The sequence below is a fragment of the Ammodytes marinus genome (assembly GCF_949987685.1).
Source record: "Ammodytes marinus genome assembly, chromosome: 2".
Taxonomy (NCBI): domain Eukaryota; kingdom Metazoa; phylum Chordata; class Actinopteri; order Uranoscopiformes; family Ammodytidae; genus Ammodytes; species Ammodytes marinus.
In genome coordinates, this window is record NC_137231.1 from 11,855,281 (window position 1) to 11,881,162 (window position 25,882).

The window sequence follows — 25,882 nt, forward strand, 5'->3', positions numbered from 1 at the left end:
ACACTGCGGGACACAGCGAGGGGGCAGCTCTTCTGTTAACCGGACCTAAGGGATGCACCGTCAGAATTGACCATTCTGAAACAAACACGAATAAACTGCATTCACACTAAAACGAGGGATGGTTTTCATAATGTGACATCGAATAAAAATATGTTTGTAGCCTAATTGACGCTCTGGCCTTTTTTAAAGATACGCTTTCATTCTAATACCCGTAAATGAATGGTTTTACCTGGTACCTGTTCCTCAGGAGAGCCTCTCGTTTGATACAATCATATAGACTGAAGGCTACTGTATATAAAGACACAATGCACCACCTGGTGGACATGTTGCACCACTGCATGAGCCATTACACACAGGCATCTTGACGGGCAGCAACTAGGGGTCCTCCTGGGAGCGAATGGAAGCTAGTAAAGAACAAAACAAGCCCACATATTATTAAATTGGCAATTATTTAGCTTATTTTTAAAGAAACTTTGAACGTGTTTGATCAACTTGCGAACACCATTAAATGCAGGCGAGTCTCCAACCTAGAAATGTAATAGGTAAATTAACCCGTAGGCTACTTTTTTAGCTAGCTCAATGTGTTGACCAGCGTCCTTTTGCTGTTCCAATCTTCCCAGCTAATGAGATGGAGGGTTATCCAGGAGTAATTGGTGGTGATTCTACAAAACAACAAGAAAGGCATTACTACCTGTTGTCTGAACTGCAAACCCTAGTCAAAGATTTACCAAGGTGAAGTAACCTTACCTTCACAAGAGACTTCCTTCACAAAACAGCAAATGTCTCAGTCTGACCCATTGAGAGCTGCATATTGATTCTTGTGTGCTATTTTGTTTTTCTCCATGGTTAGCTCCTTCCAGCAGCGCCTGTCCTACAACACGCTAAGTGACCTGGCTCAGGCACTCATAGACGGGACGGTCTATGATATTGTGCAGGGGCTCCTTGATATTCAGCATCTAACTGAGAAAAACCTGTACAATCAGAGGCAAAAGCTGCACTGTGAACACCAAGGTAGTTGCTCTGTTTTACATATGAACTACCAAACCTGCTTATTGGAACAGGCCCTCGGGGTGAGGTTGTACTTGCAAAAATGTTGATCGGTTCCTCCCTTTGCATGTAGGACTCAAACAAGATCTTGTACGGAAGCACAAAGATGCCCTGCAGTCCTGCAAGTCTCACAACCTTTCGCTTCTCAAATCAAACCAACAAGCAGAGCTAGAGGTACGGCACTGAAATCCCTATACCTCTGATTTCTCAAAATCTTATGATTATACCCATGTTCTTTTTGGTCGTCTAATTGTTATGTCTGTTTTTTTAAATCAGGCCCTGGAAATCCGTGTGCGAGAGGAACAAAGAATGATGGATAAAAAGATTGTGTCGGAAATGGATCAAAAAGTGATAGACCAGCAGAACACTCTGGAGAAGGCAGGAGTCCCTGGGTTTTACATCACCACTAATCCTCAGGTAAAAAACGTCCACACCTGACCACTCAATCTAATTCAAATGCATGCTAACCACACACGGTGTGGTCACAGAGTATATGCACTTGTGATGCTGACAAAGGTCCAGCAGATGGAGATGTGTTTCCTGACTAATTCCTCTTCATCGGTTGTGTGTTGTTTCAGGAGCTGACCGTGCAGATGAACCTACTGGAATTGATTCTCAAGCTTCAACAGAAGGAGTCACAGTCTGGGATCCTTTGAGAAACACACTCAATTGTGCCAAAAAAAGAAAAAAACATATATAATGCAGTGGCCATCAATAGCATATGCTCACATTCCGATAATTGTGGGATTCGACATGTTGCTGTGAGCTTAACATCCACCATCGAAGCCTTCAGTAAAGGCCTGTTCTCTGGGTTCAAATAAGACATTTCCAGTCCGGAAGAGAGCAGGAGTAGGTTGTGACAGCATAGATTGTAAAGCACTTAAATGCCATGTCACTTATTGTGAAATTAGAAAGTTGTGTCCCGTCACACACAATATAATACACATTAAGCAGATAATTGGGAGCGCATGCAAGCTCTTCAACAAATTAAATACTAAGGAGACAATGTGTTACTCAAGGAAATACAGCTGGCTGTAACGGATTAATGTTGTGACCTTTCTGCAGTGAAATAGTCTCTCCATGGGGTCCCCCCCCCCCCCCCCCCGGTGCCTTTTGAAGAACTATGCTCCATTTGATGGGAGACATGGATGTTTGATTACTGTTTGTACACAGAGACCCAACTCAGTATATTGACGCCAATATTAGAGCAGACCTCCTTTAACTTTTCACATATTCTGCAATGGAAAGTTGTGCAAAAACTGGTTGGCATTGAGCATCTTGGGCCTAATGCTAATTTCAGATGTGTTTAAAAGAAACAAGGTGTAAAACATGTCAGTTTCAGTGTTCAGGCACTTAGTTGAATACTTTTCATTGTTAATTTATTTGAACAATATTGTCTTTTTTTTTCTACAACTGTGTATATATATTTTTTAATTTGTTTAGGTGTGTTTGTACTAGGGGTGCAAATTAGTTGTTGAGCTAACCCCTTCACATTTACATTAAATATTTTTTTAAATGTCTGTGTTGGCTAATGTTTGTTGTACAACATAAATAAGCAACAATGAACAATTTATTTATGTATAATTAATGATATACATTCGGAACAAAGTCATTATTGACAGTAGCAATACATTTAGTAAATGTTTATTTTTCATGACAGATATGTTTAAAAAAAACTAAGGTCTTTAAAGTCTCACAAAGTCTCTTTGTCCTTTGTTATCGGTCAAACAGAGTTCTATTATCGTTGATGTAGGCCTACTATCGTTCTTTTTTTTCAGTTCAGTCACTTCTGTATCACTGTTTCAAATTATTTCACCAGGAGGCTGCCACTACCAATCACTCCACACAGGGCCAATTCAAACATGCACCTGGATACCGAAAACAAATTCTGAAGCTGAGAAGAATCTATGGCCTCTGTATTGGTTTTTCTTCCTCATCTGTTATGCTTAAACTGGAATATGTAGGTCTTTTCTGTGAGCAACCTTGACCCATAGTAAATTGGTTACAGCCCACTTCTCCCCAGTTAGGAAACACTGGTGAAGCCAGGCCTGTTGTGCCTTTATGTATGTCTAATAGGCACATGTGTTATTTTGTCTCTACTTGAGCATCATTTCATTATGTCCATTTTTAACATCATAGGTGGACAAATGGAAATCCTGGATGCGTTTTCTAACCCTCTGACCATGTACAACAGCAGGTCTGTCTGATATCACATTAATCTTCACTCGCACCTGACCGCAGTGTTAAAGGCTACTGTGTGCCCCCGGTATCTCCAGCTGACCTTTTGAGTAATGCTGGCTTTTGCTTATGGACACTGAAGACATATCTTAATCCTGTTTCGTGTTGTAATTATACCGTTAAATATGTTTTCATAACATCTTTTTGTCAACTATTGAACAACATGTTTTTAGTTTTGGAAAGTAACTTAATACATGTCCTCAAATTCCATTCATAAATAGGCCTACTATTCTCTGAGGTAGGCCACTTTACTTTATGTGATTGTTCCACCTAAAATACTTCTTCTCAACCCCATTTGGGAAGCAAATAATTTACTTTTCACTCTACTATATTTATTTCTCTGCCTGCTTAGCCCTACTCTGATTTTGCAGACAAAACATTGTCAGCCTATTCATTATGTTACATTGCATTGCATTATATTGCACACCCTTGTATTGAGTGTTTTCAGTTTATGTTGCTGATAAGGCCTCCTGAGATGGGAGTCATGTGAAAGTCATCTCATGCTAAGAATGAAAACCCTGAAGTCCCCACAACCCTTTGTCTTGTTGCATGATGTAGGCTACACATGATTACCTCGTGAGCATAAGATACATATTTGTATTCAAATATATAAAGCTTATAGGCTATATTTTTCTTCTGGACTTTAATGGAAGGCCCTCAGGGGTCCCATAATAGGCCTACCACTTTCAGATCGTTGAATATTTTACAATGTGGTATTGTTTTACTTAGGCCTACTTAACTTGTCCCACATAGGCTATTAGAATGAGACAATAATGAATTATTTAAAATTAGACAATACGATGATTATTTTTATTGTTATTAAATAATTATTATTAAATATTCAGCACCCTCGTGGTCCAGGAACCCCCCTCGGAGCAAGGGCTCCTGATAATCTGCTTTAATAAGGCTGGGGCGCAGCGGGGAAGCCCTCCCAACAGGAGCATAAAGGTGTGTGTGTGTGTGCCTTTAAGAAGCACTCCGGTCGGGACTGCATGTAGGTTTTATTCCTCGGCGCACCTTCTGCTTCATCACCAGACGATGCAGCCCGGCAACTTCCAACATCAGCGGACCTGCAGCACTGATGACAGACCCTGAACATAAACGGTAATGCGATACTTGTATTTTTGTTATGTTATTACCGAAATTTCTCTTCATGTGGCTTCAAAAGGAATCCCCTTTAATCATCACACTTACCTGGCGAATAAAGAGCGCAATACATCGCTCTGTATAGCCTATCCAATAGGGAGGAAGTCTGGCTGATCCTCTTTTTGCGTCCGTTTCCATTTTGTTGTAAATTATTAATCTGGCATTGAAACGCCGTTTATTCCATTGCTCGCCTATTGATTCCACGGTGCTGTAGCCTATGTGTGATCCCGAACGTAGGCCCATAGGCTACTGATGATTCATATGCGGTGTAAGCGAGTCGTTTAGTTTACGGCCATGGTCTTATCTGTAGAGGGGAATAAAGCGTTACGTAATTATAACGGATCGAGGCATCCTGTTGTCGCCATATGCCTATCGAGGGCAGGAATCGGGATTTTGCACCGCCCAGGGGATGACAACTGCTTTCTCAGTGATGAAAAGTAGGCCTTTATCGTTTTGTAGGCAAAACAATTAGAAATACATTGTCTGTCTTCTTTTGTTTAAAGCTTTTATTTTACACATCACCGCACCGGATGCCTAAAATGACGTGGACAGGCCTGGACTGAGCGATGGGTGTCCAGTGCCAGTGTTACATCTAGATTAAAAAAGCTAGATCTTGAAAAAAGGCTTGCATTTGGGACATTTAAATTGTTTCATAAGATTTAGGCTACTGCAAGTAAACGCTTTCTCACTGCCACTTACAGAGCAAAATGTAAAGAATATAGCCTAGGCCAACTACTATTACAATCAGAAGAGGAACATCTATGTAGTTTATTATTCAATCATTCAAGAGGTCCAATTTTGTCAACTTAATATCTCCATTATAATGACTTTCAGCAAAGCTTTACAACATGCATTTTTCCTTCATGTTATATGAATACAAATAATGTTGAACGTAAATACTGAAAATTTCATCTCACTTAATTTTTCTCTCAAGAGATGATTACCTCAGCCCAAGCTTAGAGAACGATTCTGTGTCAATACTTGCTTAGAATAGATTGGTTCTTTTGGAACCAGACACTTAATGTCTTGAGCCAAACACCAGACCCCACCCTGTAAACTTACAACAGCAGTGTGAACATTACGGCCTAAAGTTTGTGAATATGATTTACACAGCATGCAGGTTAAACAGGTCAGACCACAACATCCTGCAGTCTCTTTTCCCCTGTTCTGATGTACACATTTCTCTTGCAGGTCAGCTTTGTAGACGGCTAATGGATCCAGTGTGATCGCCACAACACCCTCCTGCCCTGCTGGCCTTGTCTTAAACTCTGTAGCTATGGCGACTTGTGCAAGAGGCTGCAACCCGGCGGTGCGCCTTTGTCAGAAACTGAACCGACTCAAGACACTGGATGATGACATGATGGCCACGTCGCTGAAGCGCTGCCTCTCCACCCTGGACCTGACTCTGTTGGGAGTGGGCGGCATGGTGGGCTCCGGGCTTTACGTCCTGACGGGAACAGTGGCTAAGGACATGGTCGGGCCTGCCGTCATCATATCCTTCATTTTTGCAGGTTTCGCGTCTCTACTAGCTGCCTTTTGCTACGCGGAGTTCGGTGCCCGCATTCCCAAAACGGGATCTGCCTACATGTTTACCTACGTGTCCGTGGGAGAGATCTGGGCCTTTCTCATCGGCTGGAACGTGATCCTGGAGAACATGATTGGTGGCGCCGCCGTGGCCCGTGCCTGGAGTGGCTACCTGGACTCCATTTTTAACCACGCCATCCAGAACTTCACAGAGACGCACGTCATGCAGTGGAATGTGCCCTTCCTCGCCCACTACCCCGACCTCCTCGCGGCAGGGATTCTAATAGTTGGCTCGTTCTTTGTTTCCTTCGGAGTTCAAGTGTCCTCTTATCTCAACCATATCTTCTCCTGCATAAGCATGGTTGTCATTGTTTTCATCCTGGTATTTGGCTTTATGCTGGCAGAACCAGCCAACTGGAGCCAGAAAGAAGGAGGTTTCGCACCCTTTGGACTATCTGGAATATTGGCAGGCTCGGCGACGTGCTTCTACGCATTTGTGGGCTTTGATGTAATCGCATCTTCGAGTGAGGAAGCAAAGAACCCGCAGAAGGCCGTCCCCATGGCCACTGCCATCTCCCTAGGACTAGCGGCAGCAGCTTACATCCTGGTCTCCGCGGTGCTCACGCTAATGGTGCCCTGGCACACACTGGACCCCAACTCAGCCCTGGCAGACGCTTTCTTCCGCCGTGGTTACAGCTGGGCTGGAATCATCGTGGCAATAGGTTCCATCTGTGGTGAGTGTCAACCTTGAAGTAAAAAGTACACTTTGAAGCTATAGTGCATTACTTTTTCATATCCATGAATGTCGGTTACATTCAAGCCATTGCCAAATTAGTTGACACAAAGTTGATTAAGCCGATCAGCTCCACAAAACTCTCTCTGTATTTCTCAGTTTGCCAGCGTTTACAATCTGGTGTCGTTCCCTGACCCTGGCGCGGTCCCAAAAGCATCCACAAAATGTTTCAGTTGTGTACTGTAGATGCGCCTACAGTGTGGTTGTAATTACTCAGAATTCCTCATGGTGGCGACTGAAGTTATGCACTATAGCTGTAAATGACTGTTATATGGTTAGGCACTATGTTAAGTGGCAGTATGTTTTGATAATGTCTCTCTGTTCCCATTTCTAGCCATGAACACCGTGCTGCTCTGTAATCTATTCTCCCTCCCTCGGATTGTGTACGCCATGGCGGAGGACGGGCTGTTCTTCTCTTTTTTTGCGCGGGTCAATCCCATCACCAAAGTCCCGGTCAATGCCATATTGGTGTTCGGGGTCCTCATGTCCACCATGGCTCTCATCTTCGACCTGGAGGCCCTGGTTCAGTTCTTGTCCATCGGCACCCTCCTGGCGTACACCTTTGTGGCGGCGAGCGTCATCGTGCTGCGCTTCCAGCCCGATAAAACCAGCTGCAAGGGAACCGCTACCACGTCTCCCAACCCCAACGCGGAGCCCTCCCCCGCCCCCTCAGAGTCTCAGACCATCACAGAGGACAGCGGGGAGCTCAAGCAGTACGAGTCCTTCTCTGACAAACTGCAGCTGGTGGAGAGGCAGGCGTCCACAGAGCGGCGAGGGGCGGGGCAGCTCAAGGCCTTCTGTGAACCCTACCTGGGCCGGCTGGTGGGGGACTGTGAGCCGGGAGAGGTGGTGGCCTTCTGTGTGTTGACTCTCATAGTGAGCTCTGTCTCTCTCTGTGTCGTGCTAGAATTTGGAATGAAACAGCTGCAGCTGCCGCTGTGGAGCTTCACGATGCTAGTGGTGATATTCAGCTTAGCTTATGCTATCAGCATGTTACTCATATGGCTTCACGAGCCTCAAACCACCATGAAAACGTTCCAGGTGGGTTCCTTTGTACTGATGTCCTTCGACTGTAGTGTGATCAAAAATACTATTAAATTAGAATCAGCTAAACCATTACATTTAAGTAAATTGGATAAATGTATTTTTGTCAAAATGTAATTGTCATGAAACTGCATTAACTATAATTGATGTTTTATTGTTGTCTCTAGGTACCTTTGGTTCCATTGACTCCAGGTGCCAGTATCCTCATCAATGTATTCCTCATGATGAAGCTCAGCTATCTAACATGGATTCGGTTCACCGTATGGATCGCTGCAGGTATGAAGGCACTAGGCAGAAACTTCTCTCCTCTATTGCATTTGACAGTAATTGGTGACTTAAAGGCAAACTACAGTGCACACATGACTGAACAGTAATATGGTTTCAGTAATTAGTTTGAATAAAAGATGTGCTGTCTGCTGCAAGTGCAAATGACCAACACGAGTGTTACATCACTAAATTAGACAAAAATGTTCAGAAAGTTTTCCCTTTAGTCAACTCTGAGGATATGGATGGTGATCAGACAGCAATGGTGTAGTACTAGCACTAGTGCCCTGTCACTAAGGGACTGGGGGGTGGGGGCATGGGTCACTTGGAAAACATGATTAGCTGCATTAGCTTAAGGCATCTTTGGAGCAGTAAACCATCTTTGGACACTGCTGTCAGACCACTGCAAGTTAACAAGATGCACACGCATGGAACGTTACACATGACAGGGCTTTAGGCTTGGCTCTCTCTCTCAGAAAAAAACTTTTCCCTAGAGAAAGAAAACGGCTACATACCTTGCATAAATACCAATGAAGAAAAGGAAACTCAGGCATAAAGCCATGAAATGACTTTTAAACCAAAGAGTGAATTCACATTGATAAAAGTAGTTGATTTCGAGGCTTAGAGTAAATTTAAACCTTTTGACAAGTTCAAAGTCTGTCCGTTGACCATTGTAGAGCAGAATGAAATATCCCAACAACTAGCCTACAATACACAACAACTTGACAAGATTGCCATGTAATTTGGCACACATACAAGATAAGTCTGGTGTCATCATCAGGTCAAAATGAGTTTGACTTGTTATGTTTGAGTCAAAAGTGTTGCATCAGCATGTTAGCATGCTGTTTTTAACGTGGATTAGCTTTACCTTTAGAAGACCCTTAATCCATCAAGAACATCAAGTACATTTAAAAAGTGTAACATCAAAGGAATTAAAACAGTCTGTTTGTGGATTTCTACAAAACAACTTCATTGATTTCACCCGAAGATATTCAATTATGAAAGCCATAAAGCATTTCACAAACTGGGAACAAAAAAATAACTCTGCACCCCACTTGTAGACTGTCGTTTCCCCTTGTGTGCAGCCTCCCCTGATTTCTATATTTGTTTAGCCATTACAAGTTTCTCGTGTTGTCCCTTTTCCAGGTCTCATTGTATATTTTGGCTATGGGATCTGGCACAGCAAGGAGGGCATGCGGGAGCAGCAGCCTAAGGACATGGCCGCCCGTTATGTGGTGCTACCCAGTGGCAGCCTGGTAGAGACCGTGCAGCCTGTCCAGCCCGATGGACAAGTGGACTCCACAGCACACCACATCAGCCCCTCTTCTGCCCCCACCTCCGAGGAGTACGCAGGAACCAGATGATGTGTGACCAAAACATAGTCTGTACTACTGCCTAGTATTATCTGTTGTCTGCCGCTCATGTGCTTTTCTACTATCACTAGTGTGCTCTCTGTATCTCACTCCCTCTTAGCGTGTGGCGGCCACAGTCTGTACTCGTCGCTCTCCGAAATGTAAGCACACCACAGGATGGGATGCACGCTCTCTGTCTCGTTGTGAAGCATATTTGTATATCTTGTAATACTCGAATGTACAGTAGAGAGCTTTTATTACGGTCCCGCAAACTCTTAGCATCAAAGTTGTGTTGTATCCTTTAAGACCAGCTACTTTCTTGCAACCTTGCCATGTTTCGTCAGAATCCATGCGGTTTTATTCGCTGCTTTGTTTGTGTCAGACTGTACTTGAGTTAGTCGCACTCAGTGGGTGATTTTTTTTGTTAACACAGATCTGGAGCTGGAAAATCAAACGTTCCACACTTTTGTTGTTAACAAAGAGGCAGACAATACACTGCAAATTTTTTTGAAGATGTCATTTTGAGCGAAGTAAGCATTCATTTGTTGCATTTTCTTTTCTTTTCTTTTTTTTAGTTAAGAAGAGGAATGCACACAGACTTTTGCAAGTTTACATTTTGGCCTTTTTCTCATATTCTCCTCCCCATGATTTGGATCCTCTTAGTTCATCTCCTTATTTACTCATAGACTTCCCTCAGTGTAGTGGATTGATTTAATCAATTGATTTAATCCTATATTCTAAAATATGTATTTATTTTTCTATTATTACTATAGATATTTTGCTTTTCTACTATTCTCATTAGCTTCAACTCAGTTTTTTCTGAGTTTTACTGTTTCTGCCACTGTCATGTTTGTGTATCACAGTTTCTGTTGTTATGTAAGTTTTGCATGCACCTCTATCAAGTCTCCATGGGTAATTTGTGTTCACCTTTTAAGTGGCCCAACAGCACTTCAGTGCTTTACTTAATCCCCTAAATCTCATCCCATGACCCTGTTCTCTTTCGTGTCACCAATCTTGCAGTCTTTTCTCACGGACATTTATACAACTGCCCTGTTTCCCCATTTCCCTGTCGGCATGAGATTAGAAATCAAAGCACATAGATTAAAGACTTAACTTTATCATAGCAGCACTGACTTCCTTAGATACCCTGCGAGATGACGACATAATTGCATATATATTAGGCAAGCACAAACCTCTTGAATGGGAATCACCTCACACACAGGGTACACATGCCATGGGGTGTTCTTCATCTCTCTGAGGCCTCCATAATCCCAGCAGATTTGCGGCGGTCCCTGTCGCCAGTCTGACCTAGATTAGAGAAAGGCTGACATGTGAAAACGTTCCTATTAAACAGACAACATTCCCGCAGCTTACATTTGTAAACAGCAGTGTCACTAAATTAAGGATGAGGCTTTAATTGTTGTATTACAAAAGTCAATCCAATGAATTATGTGTGTTGTTATTCATTTTAGTTTGTGTGTGCCTGTGTTACATTAAGAAACCAATGGCCTTAAACCCGTTGTCATCAGCACAGACTGAATTCCAAAGTACAAGTGATTGGTCATAATCATTTAGCTGTTTCATTTTATTTTGTCTGTTGGATCAGAACTATCACACAGGACTTCATGCTTTGTAATTATCAAAACCAAAACTCAAACATGGAAGAGAATGTACCGTAGTAGGAGGCATTTTGGCATCATTTCATTAAAGGAAAAAAGGCTTTAGAGAATTTTCTACAACTTTTGCACACTGAAAACTGTTGTCCAGGTAATTTTGTGTCACCGTTTATGCTTTTTACGTAGGGGCCAGTGACAGATGTTAATACTGTGGTGCTTTTTTTAAAAGGTTAAAATTCTCTCACCTCTTCCTCGGCAGATAAATGATCCATCCCCTTTCTTACTTCTGAATACTATTTTACTCTGTACTTGCACATTAAGTTTCTCGACTCTTTCTGTTATTGTGTATGTCTGTATGAAATGCAAACGGCCGTGTTATTCATGCAAAATAAATGTTTTGAAGCAGCATTTACAGAACTCTCAAATTGTTGCATCATTTGATGTTTGAATACATTTGTTGCTAAATTGTTTCAGAAAGTCTCACCCTCATGGAAGCTTTGAGTTGGGAATGTGTTCAAATTGTGTCTTTGTTTCGTTCATAGGTAAGTACTGTATAGTAGTAACAACAACACCGCCAGCCTTAATGATTTGGTTTCACTCTGTCATAAACAAGTCAACCCACATATAACACACAAATAATCCCACAAAGAACAAGAAGAAAAGTAATACAATACAAAAAATACAAATTAATTCAACACCTTGGACATACAGAAATAAAACAAAGAATAAATTGCATGTAACACCGACAATTTGTTATGTAGGGCCTATGGAAGCCGAAAATGGAGTTCACAAGATATTTATCTCTTGATCACTGGATAAAAAAGCTAAAATAGCATAACTGATATATTCAGAGCATCTCATATCATATTTCCAAATTGTGGCCCTTGACACATTGAATCCCACATGTGTACTATTACCCTACTACAGGTCTGGAACACTCCAACATCTGTAAATAGTATGATCCCTGGCCATTTAGGCATTTATACAGGACTCACTGCTAAATACTCAAACCCATATTAGCCATGGTTAACCATTTTAGTTATTTAAAATGTTTCTATTCTTAAATGGCTTCTTTTGTTCTAATTTGTAAAGTGGAGAATGCATTCATACACAATCTGTAAAGCGAGCATCTTGGTTAGAAATAATAAATATAGTACAAGAGGTTAGTTCCAAAATATAAAGGAATTGTGCATTTTGTGATAAAAGCATGAAATTTGGTACACTTATAGCCAAAGGAATTCTCAAAAGATTTGGATGTGGAGCCACCATGAATTTTCAACATGGCGCCCATGGCAGCCATTTTTCAAAATGTCCGCCAGCAACAACTGTTTTCTTATGAATGATGGATTTAATATGATATTTCAGACTTATTTACCATTCATACTACTTGGTAAATGTCTTTTGGATAGTGGAACATTTCATTGAAAATTCAAAATGGCCGCCAACTGGTTAGATATGGATGATCTCTATGTTTAATTATACATTTATCTTGATGCAGAATTTGAATTGGGAACTTTGGAATTTCTAAGAATCTTCTTTCTATCTCAAAATACTCATGTTAAGCAAGGGAAACCTAGGGTCTATCACAGGGAAGACTAGTCACACTCGCCTTCACAGACACAAAGGGCTGTGCGCTGTAAGTGGGATTTTTTGCACTTACACTGCCCAACACAACCCTTCTTGCATTTGCATGAGACAAGTTCATAACTTGACTGGCCTGCATCTGGTAGGCATGTCCAGAAGGGTTCATAGTCCCCCTCAGGTGACTTTGACCAGCCCCATTCGCACGGTGACGGTAGTTCTGGTGTTGACACCAGGACTGTACCCCACACGTGCCCTCCTTGGTATACAGCTCTCTTAACATGCTCTTCTAGGGCAGCCTTGGTAGGGGGGATTGTTTGCACATTGTGCCTCTTTGGAAATAACTTCCTCCTTGCCGTATTGATTTCTGTACATGTGCTGGTTCGGTCATAGACTAAGATAACAAACCTCTCAATTGTGGCCATTACCTCCTGTGGTATGTCATCTGGGGCTGAAGACACTTTCAACAGGGCATGTGTAAGTTCTGGAAGCACAGACCATACAGCCCATGCAGTATTTTTCCCATGGCCAACAAAGCTTGACACAGTGTCACAACCCGTCAATGCATGGAACACTGGTAGTGCACATGCTTTCTCGGGCCCGAGCCCTGCTGCAATTTCATGGGCTGCCAAATATCGAAAATTCTTACCAGTACCGAAAGCCAACCAAAGCTCATCCTCTGGTTGTAGAGTCTGAGCCACTGCCACAGCCAGCACCACAACATCAGTATCAACTGTTTGAATCATAATTTTGTGGTGGCCGTTTCTTGCTGCATGGGCTACGTGCAATAACATGCGACTATCCGCTTCCTCATGCGTGCAAGGAGCAATCGATGTCCTATCTGGGAGAGGTGGCTTGTTAAGGACTTCCATGTCACTTGTGATGACAAGCTGTTTATCCTCCTGCACAAACCATCTGAGAAGAGCCTCCGAGAGAAAGGCAAACAACTCAGTCTTATTGCTGTCAACTCTAAGAAAGTTTTGCCAGTTCCTGGGAATGGCTGCATCACCTACCACACGTCTCTGAATTCCAGTGCCACGCTTTGCTCTCGTAGCAGCTTTCAGAGAGTCAGACAAGTAGCGGTCCCACACCAGATCAAGCCTGGACACAGTTTAAAACTTTCTGGTCAGATATGGAATGAAGATCACATGGGCATAGTCATTGAAGGTTTTTACTGAACTTGGTTTCAGCATCTGGATGATGGCTGCCCCATCTACAATGGTGCAGGTAACCTTTGGACTGTCAGAGTATGCACTGTGAACTTGTTCCAGGCATGGAAGCAGATCACTCTTCACTCCCAGTCGGAGACCTCCCCCATCAGAAAGCGCTGGTGGACATGGTTGGTTCTCGTGTCGAAAAAACACCTCTAGGTTTCCATCTCGGGTCTGGCAAGCAATGAATAACCTTGAAAAGAGCTCCATGTCCTGTTTGAGAGAGACCATTTTCTGTTTTGGTTTTGATACTCTCCTCACGGTTGAAGTACCAAACACCAGAAGCTTATTTCTTGGTATGGTGTTGTCCACTGTCTTTGTTCTCTCAACAAGGCGTTCTTTGGTGAAAGCTTCAAATTGGTGCTCTCCTATCTGCTTCACCTTTCTGACTACCTCAGCAGCTGAAGGTCCAGCAAGTTCCTTTGAGTGGAGAACAATCAGGTCCTTGCTTTCCTCTTCAAATGGATTTCCAAAGTGTTCCATTGCACTGACCAAATATTGTACATCTTTGATGAATGAGACCTGGACACTTGTTGTTTGGTCATGGTGACGTGTGTTATCTGATTTCTTGGAATCAATCTCAAACTCCTGTATGGATCGTGCAAAAAATAATAATACTGGTATGACACAGCCAGCACCACAACATCAGACAGTCATAAAAGTGATGGCTGCAATCTTGAAGATGTCAGCCATCTTGAATATTTAATGACACATTTAGATTATCCAAAAGACATTTACCAAGTACTATGTATGGTAAATAAGTCTGAAACATCATATTATATCCATCATTCATAAGCGAACAGTTGTTACTGACAGCCATTTTGAAAGATGGCTGCCATGGGCGCCATTTTGAAAATTCATGTTGGCTCCATATCCAAATCTTTTGAGAATGCCTTTGGCTATAAGTGTACCAAATTTCATGCTTTTATCACAAAATGCACGATCGTTCTGGTTACCAGCTGCACTAATACACACTTATTGGTAGTGTAAATAACCTAACATTTCCTTGCAACTAACTTGCAAACTCTCCTCTTTTAACCTTTGGCAAAATACATTTTGATAACATCTAAGTATGTTACTAAGATGTAAACACTTTTGATTTTGAATGGCCTGGTAGTCAGGTACACTAACATCTGGCTCCATTTTGGAACAAACTCATTTCATTTTAATTTCTTGTCTATTATGTCATCAAGTGAATATGTATTATCTTTATTAACATGCCTTAATCCCATAGTTATTATAAAGTAATCATTTCCTCAAGCTTATTATTGATATAATGTTCACTGGCATCTGAGGCACTGAGTGAAAGAGCTTAAGAGGACTAATTTCAATTACATGCTTGATGACACAACTGTAGTTAACCCAATTTAGGGATTTGCCTTCAGGTCAAGACCTGTCTTTTGAATGAGTTAAATGATTGATCAGGTGTTCATTCAAGTACCAGGGAGAGATTCCGAGTGTTGACAGGAAGATCATGTGCCATGTTAACCAGGGGTGTGGGGTTAGTTTTTCTAATTAAATGTTTCATCTGTAGTGTTATGAAAACACAGATACCTAAACAAATACAAGATGTGTTTGTCTTCTGCAGCTCTCGCACAAGCCATGTCTCTTTGGCTCCATATTAGGCTCGGGTTACACAACCGAGCTCGTGGGATCTCAAATGACCACTGCAAAACAAGCCTGATGACGTGTGGACAAACTCAAAGCATTCATTTAAAATTAACTACAGTACATGTGGTCTTCTTTTCAGCGCACTGTCAGGGATTTACTGTCTGGGTCTGAACCAAAGAGGCTGTAATGATTCAGACTCAGAGAGCAAAGATCCTGCGGGTAACCCCCTGCCGTTTCCATGGAGACCCCCACTCAGTTAGCACTTAGACACTATCAACGCACCTGTCTCTTGTGTGCCATTAAAGGTTGTACAATACGCCCATTTACTCGCCTGCCGTGAAGGATACCCATTCAGAAACATGCACGCTTGTTTGAAAAGGCATATCATATATCCAGAAACCTAATATGCAAAGCCACCAAGAACCTGTTTTAGGAGCTGTCAAATAACAGTCTGACTTTTATATATCCAGAGGATGTTGATTATATATTTATTATATTACTACATATGTTTATATTCAATTTTCAACATAATAAGACATGCAAATCCGCTGTCGTGAGTGTACATAATGACAATGGAAAGCTACAAAAACCTTAGTATAAGTGTGGTACCACTTACAATGACATCACAACATATATAATGTAGGCAACATGCATTTTGTAGCCACATAGTAGATGACACAAAGCTTTTGTTTTTCTTCTCTCTCTCCAACTGAAGAACTGTATTTTGTTTTAAAATCATTTGTGGTTTAATGTTTTCCTCTGATTCGAGCGAGAATGGAGAGAAGCACTGCGCAGCTCTTTGTGGCTTCTGGCAGCAGTGGTTCCCGTGTGGAGCTGCAGGCTTTGAAGGTGGAGACGCAGGGACGAGGGGGAGACAGCGGCAGTGGACAGACACTTCTCTGACCCAGCTGACTCCAGGTCACTTTCTCTGTCCCCTCTGTTACTGCCTCCCAGCTGTATTGCACTGCTGTTCTGCCTGTGGTACAGAGGAGAAACAAGACAATACAAGAGGAATAGACAATTATAAAATAACTGCTTTAATGCTACAGGTGTGCGAAGGTCACATTTTTTAACAAGTCAAACTTACAATGGACTTTTCTGCATTTGTATCGGATGATTCTGTTGGTGGTCTTCATGTGTGCTGGGCAGAGAGAGGCCCCATGCCTGCTGAGGTGAGGCTCCCTAGGGATGAAAATTTATATTTAATATAATTCAATAATCCCAATAACTTCCGCAAAAGCAACATGTCACAACCAAATGGAAAAGTGTATCAATGTTTGACACATCAATTCAAATACAGATTTCCACCTGTCTTACCCTGGTGGCATTTCGCCGTGCTCTCTCCCTCAGTTTCACCAGGCTGGAGTGTAGGGTGGTGTTTTCTTGCTCCAGGACTTTAATACGAATGTTATTGGCCTGAAATTGTTGCTCCATATCCAAAAGCAAATTTCCTGTACCTTGAGAATATGCAATGGGCAACATGTAAATCACTTACAGCGGGACTACAGTACTCAAAGAAAAATAGGCAGTAAGCAAATACACGACTGGATACAATATTCACACAGTAATGCATGTGGTTCTGTGTGAGACCCAGAGTAGTGTAAACAGCGCTGAGTCAGTACATGAGTTAAGGGAATGTCAAGACAGTGGGTGAGTTCAAGCAGGACGATAATAAGTCATAGACTAATATTAAATAGTTGCCTACTCTGTGGTTGGGCCTGAGCCAGAGGGCTGAGCTCTGGGAAAGCCACTAGCAGCCTCTCCCTCTCCCTTAAAGCTTTCACATATTCCTCCAGCTCGGCCACACCGCCCTGTAGCTCGCCCACGTGGGTTTCCAGTGTCTGCTTTTCTTGCTGGAGCCCTAAACACAGGTCCTGTTGGAAAGAAGCGTCATGAGGCATGAGCTATCAAGTTGTGAAAGGATTCTTTATAAAAAATGTTCGGTACTACTCAATTCGTCCCTCTCGAGTGTAAACCTTTTATTTACACTCGAGAGATCATTGAGGGGTGAACTTCATTTACAATGACATTGAGTGAAAGAAAACAATGCAAATTGAAAACAACAACAAAGAGAAGAACAAACAGTAAAAGCTGATTAAAAAAAGAGACAAAACCATAAAAACATTGAGTAAGTGATCAAAATTAAATGTATTTGAATAACATTCAGATGACTAAAAATCCCTATAACCATATCAGAATAATTAAATTGATAAATGAGTAATGGCTGCAATCTAAAATGACGGGAATGGAATACAATATAGTTATTAAAAAATTGTGAGTAGTGTTTGGCAGGTTTAAGATGACATGACATATTATAAATATTGGGTATATTGAAGAACTCCAGCATATACCTGCTGTTGATCGAGCTGAGCGTGCACTTGCTCTTTCTCCTCTGACATGTGTTGCAGCTGGTTGTGAAGGCCGATCTGTCTCTCCTCACCCTCTCCCAACTGCCTCTGCAGCTCTTCACACTCTTCGTCAAGGGCATCAACTCTTTTTAACAAAGATGTCTGCTTTGTCTGCATTGACTGGACACAAAACAACAACAACGAACAATGGCAAAAAAAAAAAAAAAAAAAATGGGGTGAGACAGTCATGACTTCCAGGCTCCAACTGTAAACAACAAATACTTGTGCGTTTGTCACAACACTGACCTGTTGCTGACGACAAGCGCTGTGGTACTTTGCAGTCTCTTTGTCGAGACGCAGTTGAGTTTCAGAGATTTGGCTCTCTAACTGCTGGACCCTTTGCTGCAGTTTATGACAGGCCTCGTCCTCTACCTGCAGGCTACTGACTCTCTCCTGCAGCACGTTCTTTTCACATTCTAGCACAAAATAAAAAATATATATAAAGGCAGCATATCAGGTTATTATTAATGTGTATAACTGAGACAGTTATTCTGCAAAATATGAATATTGTAAATGCGACTCAATCTTATGTGTCCTCCTTACCAAGTGCTTGTATTGTATCTTGCTGTACTGCCACTGTCTCTTTCAGACTGGAATTACTCTCCTTCAAGCATAGTGTTTCTGTTACAAAAATATGAAAAACACATAATAGTAAATGTGAAACTAGTATGCTCCAACCACAATCACTTATTATTTGTGACTTTTCTGCACCTCTGCTGCGTTGCTGCTGCTCCTCCTGAAGCCTTTGCTCCGTCTCTTTCACCGACCTCTGTGCTTTCTGCAGTGCAAACTCCAGCTGCACCGTGTCGACTTGGTGTTTCTCCACCTCTTGCTTGAACTCTTTCTGCACTCTTTCCAGCTGAAACCTGAATCTCTCCCGATCCGCCTCTGCCGCCGCCAGCCTGTCCTGGAGAGGCCGCACCGTACCGCGCACGTCCTGCAGATGTTTGGCCAGCCGGCGCGTGTCTCTGAGCTGCTCGTTGGCCCACTGGGTGACGTCGCCCGCCGTCATGTGTCCCGGCTCCAGGGTCTCCTCCACGGCTGCCAAGAGCGGCCGCAGGGACGAAGGCAGGCCCTCGCTCTGAAACAGATCCACCAAAGCGTGCCCAGCTTTCCTCAGAACCGATTGCACCCGATGACACGCGTCGCAGGGAACGAGGGAGGATTCCACCGTCTGGCAGCCGACGTTGTGAAAGTCAGCTTTAGGATAGCACGGGCCGCTGTGGTGTAGGCTGGAGGGTGCATGATTATGTGGCAAAAACTTGAAGGAGCTTGTTAAAGATGGGGCAGATATGCTATGTCTGACAGAGGTCTCATCACTGGCTAATGTCTTTGATTTGGTCTGTTCCTTGGTGTTTTTATGGGTCCCCTAAATTAAGAGAAACAGACAGCAGCTCCCTGTTAATATTTTGGCAAAGAAAAGTAACATCACTTAAAGGTGGAGTCAAAGATTCTGCAGAATGCTTGTTGTCAAAATCACTTTCTGTCAAAATCTGTGACCCGCTACCTGTCCTTACATGTGTGTGCGCTGAAGATGAAATAAAACTATTGGTGTTTATACACCGCCTTGGTTCTGTAAACTGGTGTGTAAACAAAGGGCAGCCTATGTGAACCTTAGCTAGCAACATTGTGTTTTTGTTCAACACAAACACAGTACGGACAGCTGTCGGATCGTGAGGAGATATTCACTGATTTTGACAAAAAGAGATTTTGTCAACAAGCGTTCTCCAGAATCGCTGACTCCACCTTTAATCAAGTAGGCTAATTTGTTTACCTTTAGGGTAGCAAGTTGAACTAAATTACTCCAATAGTTTCTGACTACGAGACCAACCGACAGCTGGCATCCTTTCTGCTGGGTTTCTCCCCTGTGGCTGCACCTGACTCGCTCAGCAAAGGCATTGAAGCTCTGCAGGAGAAGCAGCAGTCTCGTTCAGGGAGAGGAGAGAGAAAAGGACAGTCCTGTTTTTTTTGTTGTCTTTAAGCAATAGGCATTAATGTGACATCACATGTCATAGGCCTACCATGGGCTGTGCATTACCTGTCGATCACCAGCTCCAATAACACAACGTGGGAGTGCTGACTGAATGCATCCTCCCCATCCACATAGTCATATTGCTCCAGGAGAGCCAACATGTCCACATTACAGGAGAGTTTATCAGGGAACTTCCAGGAGGAAAAGCGGACCGGTCCGGTTCTGGAGAAGACGTCCAGAATTGCCCCTTGAAGGTCCACCAGGTCTTTCCGCAGGCTGTCGATACAGTCCTGATGGCCCAACAACTCACTCATGTCAGACAAGCTAGCTTCTATTTTGTAAAAGAGAGCGAGGAGGTGCAGCTTGTTGACTAAGCATCTCCTTGGCAACCAGCAAAAGAAAGTACTGCAAGTTCCACAATGCTTTGCGGCGTGTTTCCGGAAGTAATACGCCTCCATTGGGTCAACGAAAGCGCGACGCAGTAAGTGTTCAATAACTAGCTCTTTTAGCTCTTGTGCGATTGATAGGGTTGTGTTCCCAAAATACTGAGCGGTACAATACGAGTCTTTAAAATACATCTACTCTTCCTGTTGGTTGATTGTTTGCAGGTAACTTCCATTTTTCCCAAAGAAGACAGCCATGCCGCCTGGGCCTGTTCAAATCGTTCAGACGGAGCCAAACAACCAGGTGACGATGCCGCTGCAAGAGTGCTAATGCTAGCAATGTGGCTAACGTGCCGCTTTAGCGTTCACTAGCGCTCACTTTTAAATTCCTCTATGAATGTGAAATTTAAAGTATCTAAAGAGTCTAATTTGGACAACAACCTCAAGTAAGTCTTGTTGGTTTGTTGTTAGCTTTGACGGTCATTTAATTAGTATTTGTTTTGAGATAAGCTATCGTCTCGGTTGCCATCACTTCAATACAATGGAGGAGAAGCGAAGTTTGGTTTGTCTGCCAAAAGTATTTATGACATTTGCCAAAACTCAACGGTACTGCTGTGTGTGGTTATTCCAGATCCTTCAGAATCAACTGTAGGCAATTGTGACTACGTTTTACCGTACAGTAGACAATAGTTTTCCTTGAAGACCGTTTTGTTTTCCTAATGCTATGTAGGCTTTGATAGCCACGAACTGAATTCAATTTTCCTCTATTGAATTGGTATGGTGCCAATAGTATCTCTAAATAACACTACCAGCAAATGGCTAAACGTAAACGAGTTAAATCCACATGCAAGGCAAGCTACTGCAACAGGATTAGGGGTTGTTTCGATATGTTGTGAACATTAACTGTAGCCATTTAAAAGTAATTTTAAGCTAATGTCTTGGTAGTGGTTCAGGAATCAAATATTTGATCTGTGTTTTGTATCCTCATTTGCAATGGCAAAGTTCTCAAAGCAGTCTGTGTATTTATTTCGTTTTGGATCTTGGTCTTTTTGGAACCTATTTTAAATCTTTTATATGACATGTAATAACCGTACATTTTGTCAACAGAACGATGCACCACCACCTGCAGAAGAAACACCAGCCACTAAACCCATCGTCGGTATCATATATCCACCTCCTGAGGTCCGAAACATAGTTGACAAGACAGCCAGCTTTGTTGCCAGGTTGGTTACTTACTCTACATGTCACATTGTAAAATTAATTTAACGTAAACCGTAACTGGATTACATGTCTCCTGATTTGACACTTTTTATTCCTTTCTTTTTTTTGTCATTTCAAAGAAATGGGCCTGAGTTTGAAGCAAGAATCCGACAGAATGAGATCAACAATCCAAAGTTTAATTTCCTCAACCCCAATGACCCATACCATGCCTACTACCGTCACAAGGTCAATGAGTTTAAGGAGGGCAAAGGGCAGGAGCCCTCCGCAGCAGTGCCTAAGGTTATGCAGCAGGCCATGCTTCAGGCACAGATGCCTCAAAAAGTAAGACATTGCATTTCAGTCCACTAAAGATCCCCCCCCTCCATTTTATTATCATTGTTGTATTTATTCATAACAACTTATATTTTCTGTTTGTCAATGGGTGCATTCGCAGGTGATTGCAGAGGCCGTTGTCCCCAAAGAACCACCTCCTGAGTACGAGTTCATTGCGGATCCTCCGTCGATCGCAGCATTTGATCTGGATGTTGTCAAGCTCACCGCCCAGTTTGTGGCTCGTAATGGCCGCCAGTTTCTCACTCAGCTCATGCAGAAGGAACAGAGAAACTACCAGTTTGACTTTCTGCGGCCACAGCACAGCCTTTTCAACTACTTCACCAAACTGGTTGAGCAGTACACTAAGGTGACCTGACCAAAAAGGTGTTTCACCAATATTATTGTTCATCTTTGTTTGAGTGTTGATGATGTTGAACTGTTAATCGATCGTGTCTCTCAACCTGCAGATTCTGATCCCTCCCAAAGGCCTCCTGGCCAAGCTGAAGAGAGAGTCGGAGAATCCAAGAGAGGTTATGGACCAGGTAATTCCCTTAAACTCTGACTTATTCTCTGAAAAAGCATTTAATAGCACGTTGCCAGTGTTAATCGGCTGTTGTACTGCACTACCATCAGGTGAGATACCGCGTTGAGTGGGCAAAGTTCCAGGAGCGTGAGCGCAAGAAGGAGGAAGAGGAAAGAGAGAAGGAACGAGTGTCATATGCCCAAATCGACTGGCATGACTTTGTTGTGGTGGAGACGGTGGATTTCCAGCCCAACGAACAAGGTAATGTAACCCCAATCATCACAATATTTAGAAATACTTTTTCAGGACCGTCCTATTCCGATATCTTTGTTTTGGATTTCTTCGGAGACTGATACGGCCTGATATCATAATTATATATATTTTTTGTTGGTGGTGATATTATGTGCAAGGTCAAAAAGGCTTAATCAAATATTTTAAAAGAGCAGAACATGTACAAAAGTGCAAAAGGGTTTAAATGTATTGGAAAACATTAATTTGAACTGAAGTGCAAGAATGTGTTAATGAATAAATATCCACAAATTGAAAAACCCTATAACATAACCTAAGATGGGTGGCATCAGACCGATATCCTTTGAGCGGTTTGTAGCCATATTATCGATAGCAATATTGGATCGGATCAGCCCCGTCTCTACTTTTTACATGCAAGCCCCTAAATGTAGATGGAATCATTTATCTTTATTCACTTCTGTGTTCCCCTCTAGGCCACTTCCCCCCACCGACCACACCAGAGGAGCTCGGCGCTCGCATCCTGATCCAGGAGCGCTACGAGAAGTATGGAGAGAGTGAGGAGGTGGAGATGGAGGTAGAGAGCGAGGATGATGACGACGAACGGGAGGAGAGAAACACAGGACAGCCCTCACAACCCGATCAAGACACACAAGTACAGGACATGGATGAGGTCAGAACTGATAGTATTATATTACAATGCCTTGTGAACTGTCCATTCTTGACAAAGTGTATGGTGCTCTGTTGCTATACTGTAAATCAGAGGGTGTGATTGGTTCGTTGACTACTTTCTGATGTTTTTTTTTGTTTTAACTAAACAAAATGTATAACCTTATACATAATAATAATTCATCATTCATTACCTCCTTCTTCAGGGATCTGATGATGATGATGATAAGGCTCCATTGCCACCAGACAACCCTATGCCCCCCCCACTGCCCCCAACTCCAGACCAGGTCATTATTCGCAAAGACTACGACCCCAAAGGTACAACACATGCTTCCCTCTTCCATAAAGAAATGTCAAGTGCATCACAAGCTTTTACCTTGTGTGCGGGTATGTTGTGTTAAACTCATGTTTTACTTTTCCTCCCAGCTTCCAAGCCTCCGCCCCTCACAACAACTCCAGATGAATACCTCATCTCGCCAATCACCGGTGAGAAGATCCAAGCCAGTAAGATGCAAGAGCACATGCGTATCGGCCTGCTGGATCCGCGCTGGCTGGAGCAAAGGGACCGCAGCATCCGAGAGAGGCAGACCGAGGACGAAGTCTACGCTCCCGGTTTGGATATCGAGAGCAGCCTGAAACAGCTGGCCGAGAGGCGTACCGATATCTTTGGTGTGGAGGAGACGGCCATCGGTAAAAAGATCGGTGAAGAAGAGATCCAAAAGCCAGAGGAGAAGGTGTGTACAGTTAGGGGGGGGGGGTTCTTATTACTGTTTTCAGTTAAACAGTTCCTGAGTTGAATGAAATTGAGTGGGTAAAGTTTTGATCCTAATATGTTTCATTCTACCAGGTTACTTGGGATGGCCACTCAGGAAGCATGGCTCGTACCCAGCAGGCAGCACAGGCCAACATCACCCTGCAAGAGCAGATCGAAGCTATCCACAAGGCCAAAGGATTGGTGGGAGAGGACGCTGCCAGGGAGAAAATCGGCCCAAGCAAGCCCATGGAACATCGTCACCAGCCTCCCATGCAGTCACCCATTTTGCCTAAACCCAATCTTCCAATGCAAATGCCTCGCCCACCCTCCTCTGTGAGTTCCCTTTTAATGAATGATGTCAAAAAAAAATAATTAAATTCTGACTTGGTAACTCATAACCCATTAATGTGTTTTTTTTGGTACACAGATGGTTCCTCAAGTGCGCACCACTCTCCTGTCTGCTGTGCCTGTAATACCAAGACCACCCATGTCTCCTGTGGTGCGCCTCGGACCAGGAGGACAAGTCTTGGCACAAATGCCTCCTGGTATGCTTCCTGGTCAGCGCATCAATGTGGTCCCAATGCCGCCACAACACATGATGGCCCCCAGACCACCTCCCATGGTCGTTCCAACTGGTAAGATGAGATCTCCAAACACCTGTCACTGACATAATAAATACATCTGCATTGTATTATTTGCTAATTTGACAAATGAACCCTTGTCACATTGGCGTTCCTTTATTTAATCATGTTAAACTCAAATAACTGCCTCCTCCTCCAGGGTTTGTCCCTGCTCCTCCTCAACCCCAGCCCCCGAGCTCTGCTCCTGCACCGCCCTCCCACCCACCGCCACCTCGTGATGATGAGCCATCCAGCAAGAAGATGAAGACAGAGGACAACCTTATTCCAGAGGAAGAGTTCCTTCGAAGAAACAAGGTTTGTTGTGACAGTGAAATATCATTGGTTAATGGCAGTCTACATGTTTACAACATTAAGTTGAGTTAAATATGTGAATGTATCTGCAGTACATTATGGACATATTTCTGATTGGGCCTGTAACAAAAGTTCACCCTACTCTTTTACTGTAAATCTAAACTTGAGCCATTTATTTATTTATTTTCTCCAGGGTCCGGTTGCAGTCAAAGTGCAGGTCCCCAACATGCAGGACAAGACCGAATGGAAGCTGAATGGCCAAGTGCTAAATTTCACTGTCCCACTCACAGATCAGGTATGCAAATGTTGGACTATTGTTAACCTAGTTTTGTTGTTGATGTATGCCAGTCCATCTACCATATTCTAATGGGTGTTCAAATGCAATGTCTCCATAGGTGTCTGTTATTAAAGTCAAAATTCATGAAGCTACAGGCATGGCAGCAGGGAAACAGAAGTTACAGTATGAGGTAAATGTTTCTTTTTATCTCTGTCAACGCTAACTTTCTTTAACCTTTTTAACCCAACTGACTGAATAATATTGTGCACTTTTTTAAAACTTTCAGGGCATTTTCATCAAGGATTCCAATTCACTGGCTTATTACAACATGAGCAACGGTTCAGTCATTCACCTGGCACTGAAGGAGAGAGGTGGAAGAAAGAAGTGAGCCATGCAGCAAGAAGGAAAATGTTTCACTTGTGGATGTCACTTCCTGTCGTGTTATTTTGGTTTAATGACAACTTTGAGAATTACATTATGAGTGTCCGACACTTTTGTGTAAAGAGTCGGATTTTTCTTGTTAGTCTTACTCGGAATACTAAATGAATTATACTGTACATTAGCTGGCAGGCATGGCTTTACACTATTGGCTCAGCTCTTGATTTTGTCCTGATATACAGTATTTGGTAACTAGTTAAAACATTTAGAGATTCATAATGTTCAACCATTTAAATAAAGGAATAATAAAAATCCAAATGTGCATTTGTTGCTTTATGTTGAAATGTTAAGCTTAAACTGGTTAATAGGAATGTGATCAA

The 25,882-nt window shown here is 42.7% G+C and overlaps 4 protein-coding genes across 5 annotated transcripts; 3 read left to right on the forward strand and 1 right to left on the reverse strand.

The window, feature by feature from the left end:
* Positions 1 to 381: 381 nt before the first annotated feature.
* Positions 382 to 2,563, forward strand: dgcr6 (DiGeorge syndrome critical region gene 6). The gene is made up of 5 exons (XM_080044366.1): positions 382 to 732; positions 851 to 1,011; positions 1,121 to 1,221; positions 1,324 to 1,464; positions 1,626 to 2,563. The coding sequence occupies exons 1-5, from the start codon at positions 629 to 631 to the stop codon at positions 1,701 to 1,703; spliced, it is 585 nt and encodes a 194-aa protein (XP_079900492.1). The 5' UTR covers positions 382 to 628; the 3' UTR covers positions 1,704 to 2,563.
* A 3,144-nt stretch (positions 2,564 to 5,707) lies between these two features.
* Positions 5,708 to 9,420, forward strand: slc7a4 (solute carrier family 7 member 4; the record flags this gene model as incomplete). Its single annotated transcript, XM_080038069.1, has 4 exons — positions 5,708 to 6,689; positions 7,083 to 7,789; positions 7,960 to 8,068; positions 9,203 to 9,420. 4 exons carry the CDS (start codon positions 5,708 to 5,710, stop codon positions 9,418 to 9,420), a joined length of 2,016 nt encoding a protein of 671 aa, XP_079894195.1.
* A 6,742-nt stretch (positions 9,421 to 16,162) lies between these two features.
* On the reverse strand, positions 16,163 to 20,124 carry ccdc157 (coiled-coil domain containing 157; the record flags this gene model as incomplete). Its single annotated transcript, XM_080050568.1, has 10 exons — positions 19,874 to 20,124; positions 19,610 to 19,760; positions 18,547 to 19,204; positions 18,379 to 18,456; positions 18,082 to 18,251; positions 17,779 to 17,955; positions 17,133 to 17,301; positions 16,745 to 16,884; positions 16,515 to 16,609; positions 16,163 to 16,403 (listed from the first exon to the last, which is right to left on the reverse strand). The coding sequence occupies exons 1-10, from the start codon at positions 20,119 to 20,121 to the stop codon at positions 16,163 to 16,165; spliced, it is 2,127 nt and encodes a 708-aa protein (XP_079906694.1). The 5' UTR covers positions 20,122 to 20,124.
* Positions 20,125 to 20,246: 122 nt separating this feature from the next.
* On the forward strand, positions 20,247 to 25,813 carry sf3a1 (splicing factor 3a, subunit 1). Of its 2 annotated transcripts, XM_080039588.1 has the most exons (16): positions 20,247 to 20,288; positions 20,416 to 20,494; positions 21,298 to 21,413; positions 21,531 to 21,732; positions 21,845 to 22,090; positions 22,191 to 22,265; positions 22,357 to 22,507; positions 22,969 to 23,165; positions 23,368 to 23,479; positions 23,588 to 23,895; positions 24,009 to 24,248; positions 24,343 to 24,550; positions 24,696 to 24,850; positions 25,041 to 25,142; positions 25,243 to 25,314; positions 25,411 to 25,813. In XM_080039588.1, the coding sequence occupies exons 2-16, from the start codon at positions 20,447 to 20,449 to the stop codon at positions 25,510 to 25,512; spliced, it is 2,334 nt and encodes a 777-aa protein (XP_079895714.1). In that variant the 5' UTR covers positions 20,247 to 20,288; positions 20,416 to 20,446; the 3' UTR covers positions 25,513 to 25,813. The 2 variants fall into 2 exon arrangements, with proteins under 2 accessions (XP_079895714.1, XP_079895715.1); XM_080039589.1 differs by lacking the exon at positions 20,247 to 20,288 and having other exon boundaries at positions 20,311 to 20,494.
* Positions 25,814 to 25,882: the final 69 nt, after the last annotated feature.

Coding starts and splice junctions, on each gene's coding strand:
- dgcr6 (XM_080044366.1), top strand. CDS start 629: ATGGAGGGTTATCCAGGAGTAATTGGTGGTGATTCTACAAAACAACAA. Junction 1,012..1,120: donor GCTGCACTGTGAACACCAAG/GTAGTTGCTCTG, acceptor CTTTGCATGTAG/GACTCAAACAAGATCTTGTA. Junction 1,465..1,625: donor ACATCACCACTAATCCTCAG/GTAAAAAACGTC, acceptor GTGTTGTTTCAG/GAGCTGACCGTGCAGATGAA.
- sf3a1 (XM_080039588.1), top strand. CDS start 20,447: ATGCCGCCTGGGCCTGTTCAAATCGTTCAGACGGAGCCAAACAACCAG. Junction 20,495..21,297: donor AGACGGAGCCAAACAACCAG/GTGACGATGCCG, acceptor TTTTGTCAACAG/AACGATGCACCACCACCTGC. Junction 25,315..25,410: donor AACAGAAGTTACAGTATGAG/GTAAATGTTTCT, acceptor TAAAACTTTCAG/GGCATTTTCATCAAGGATTC.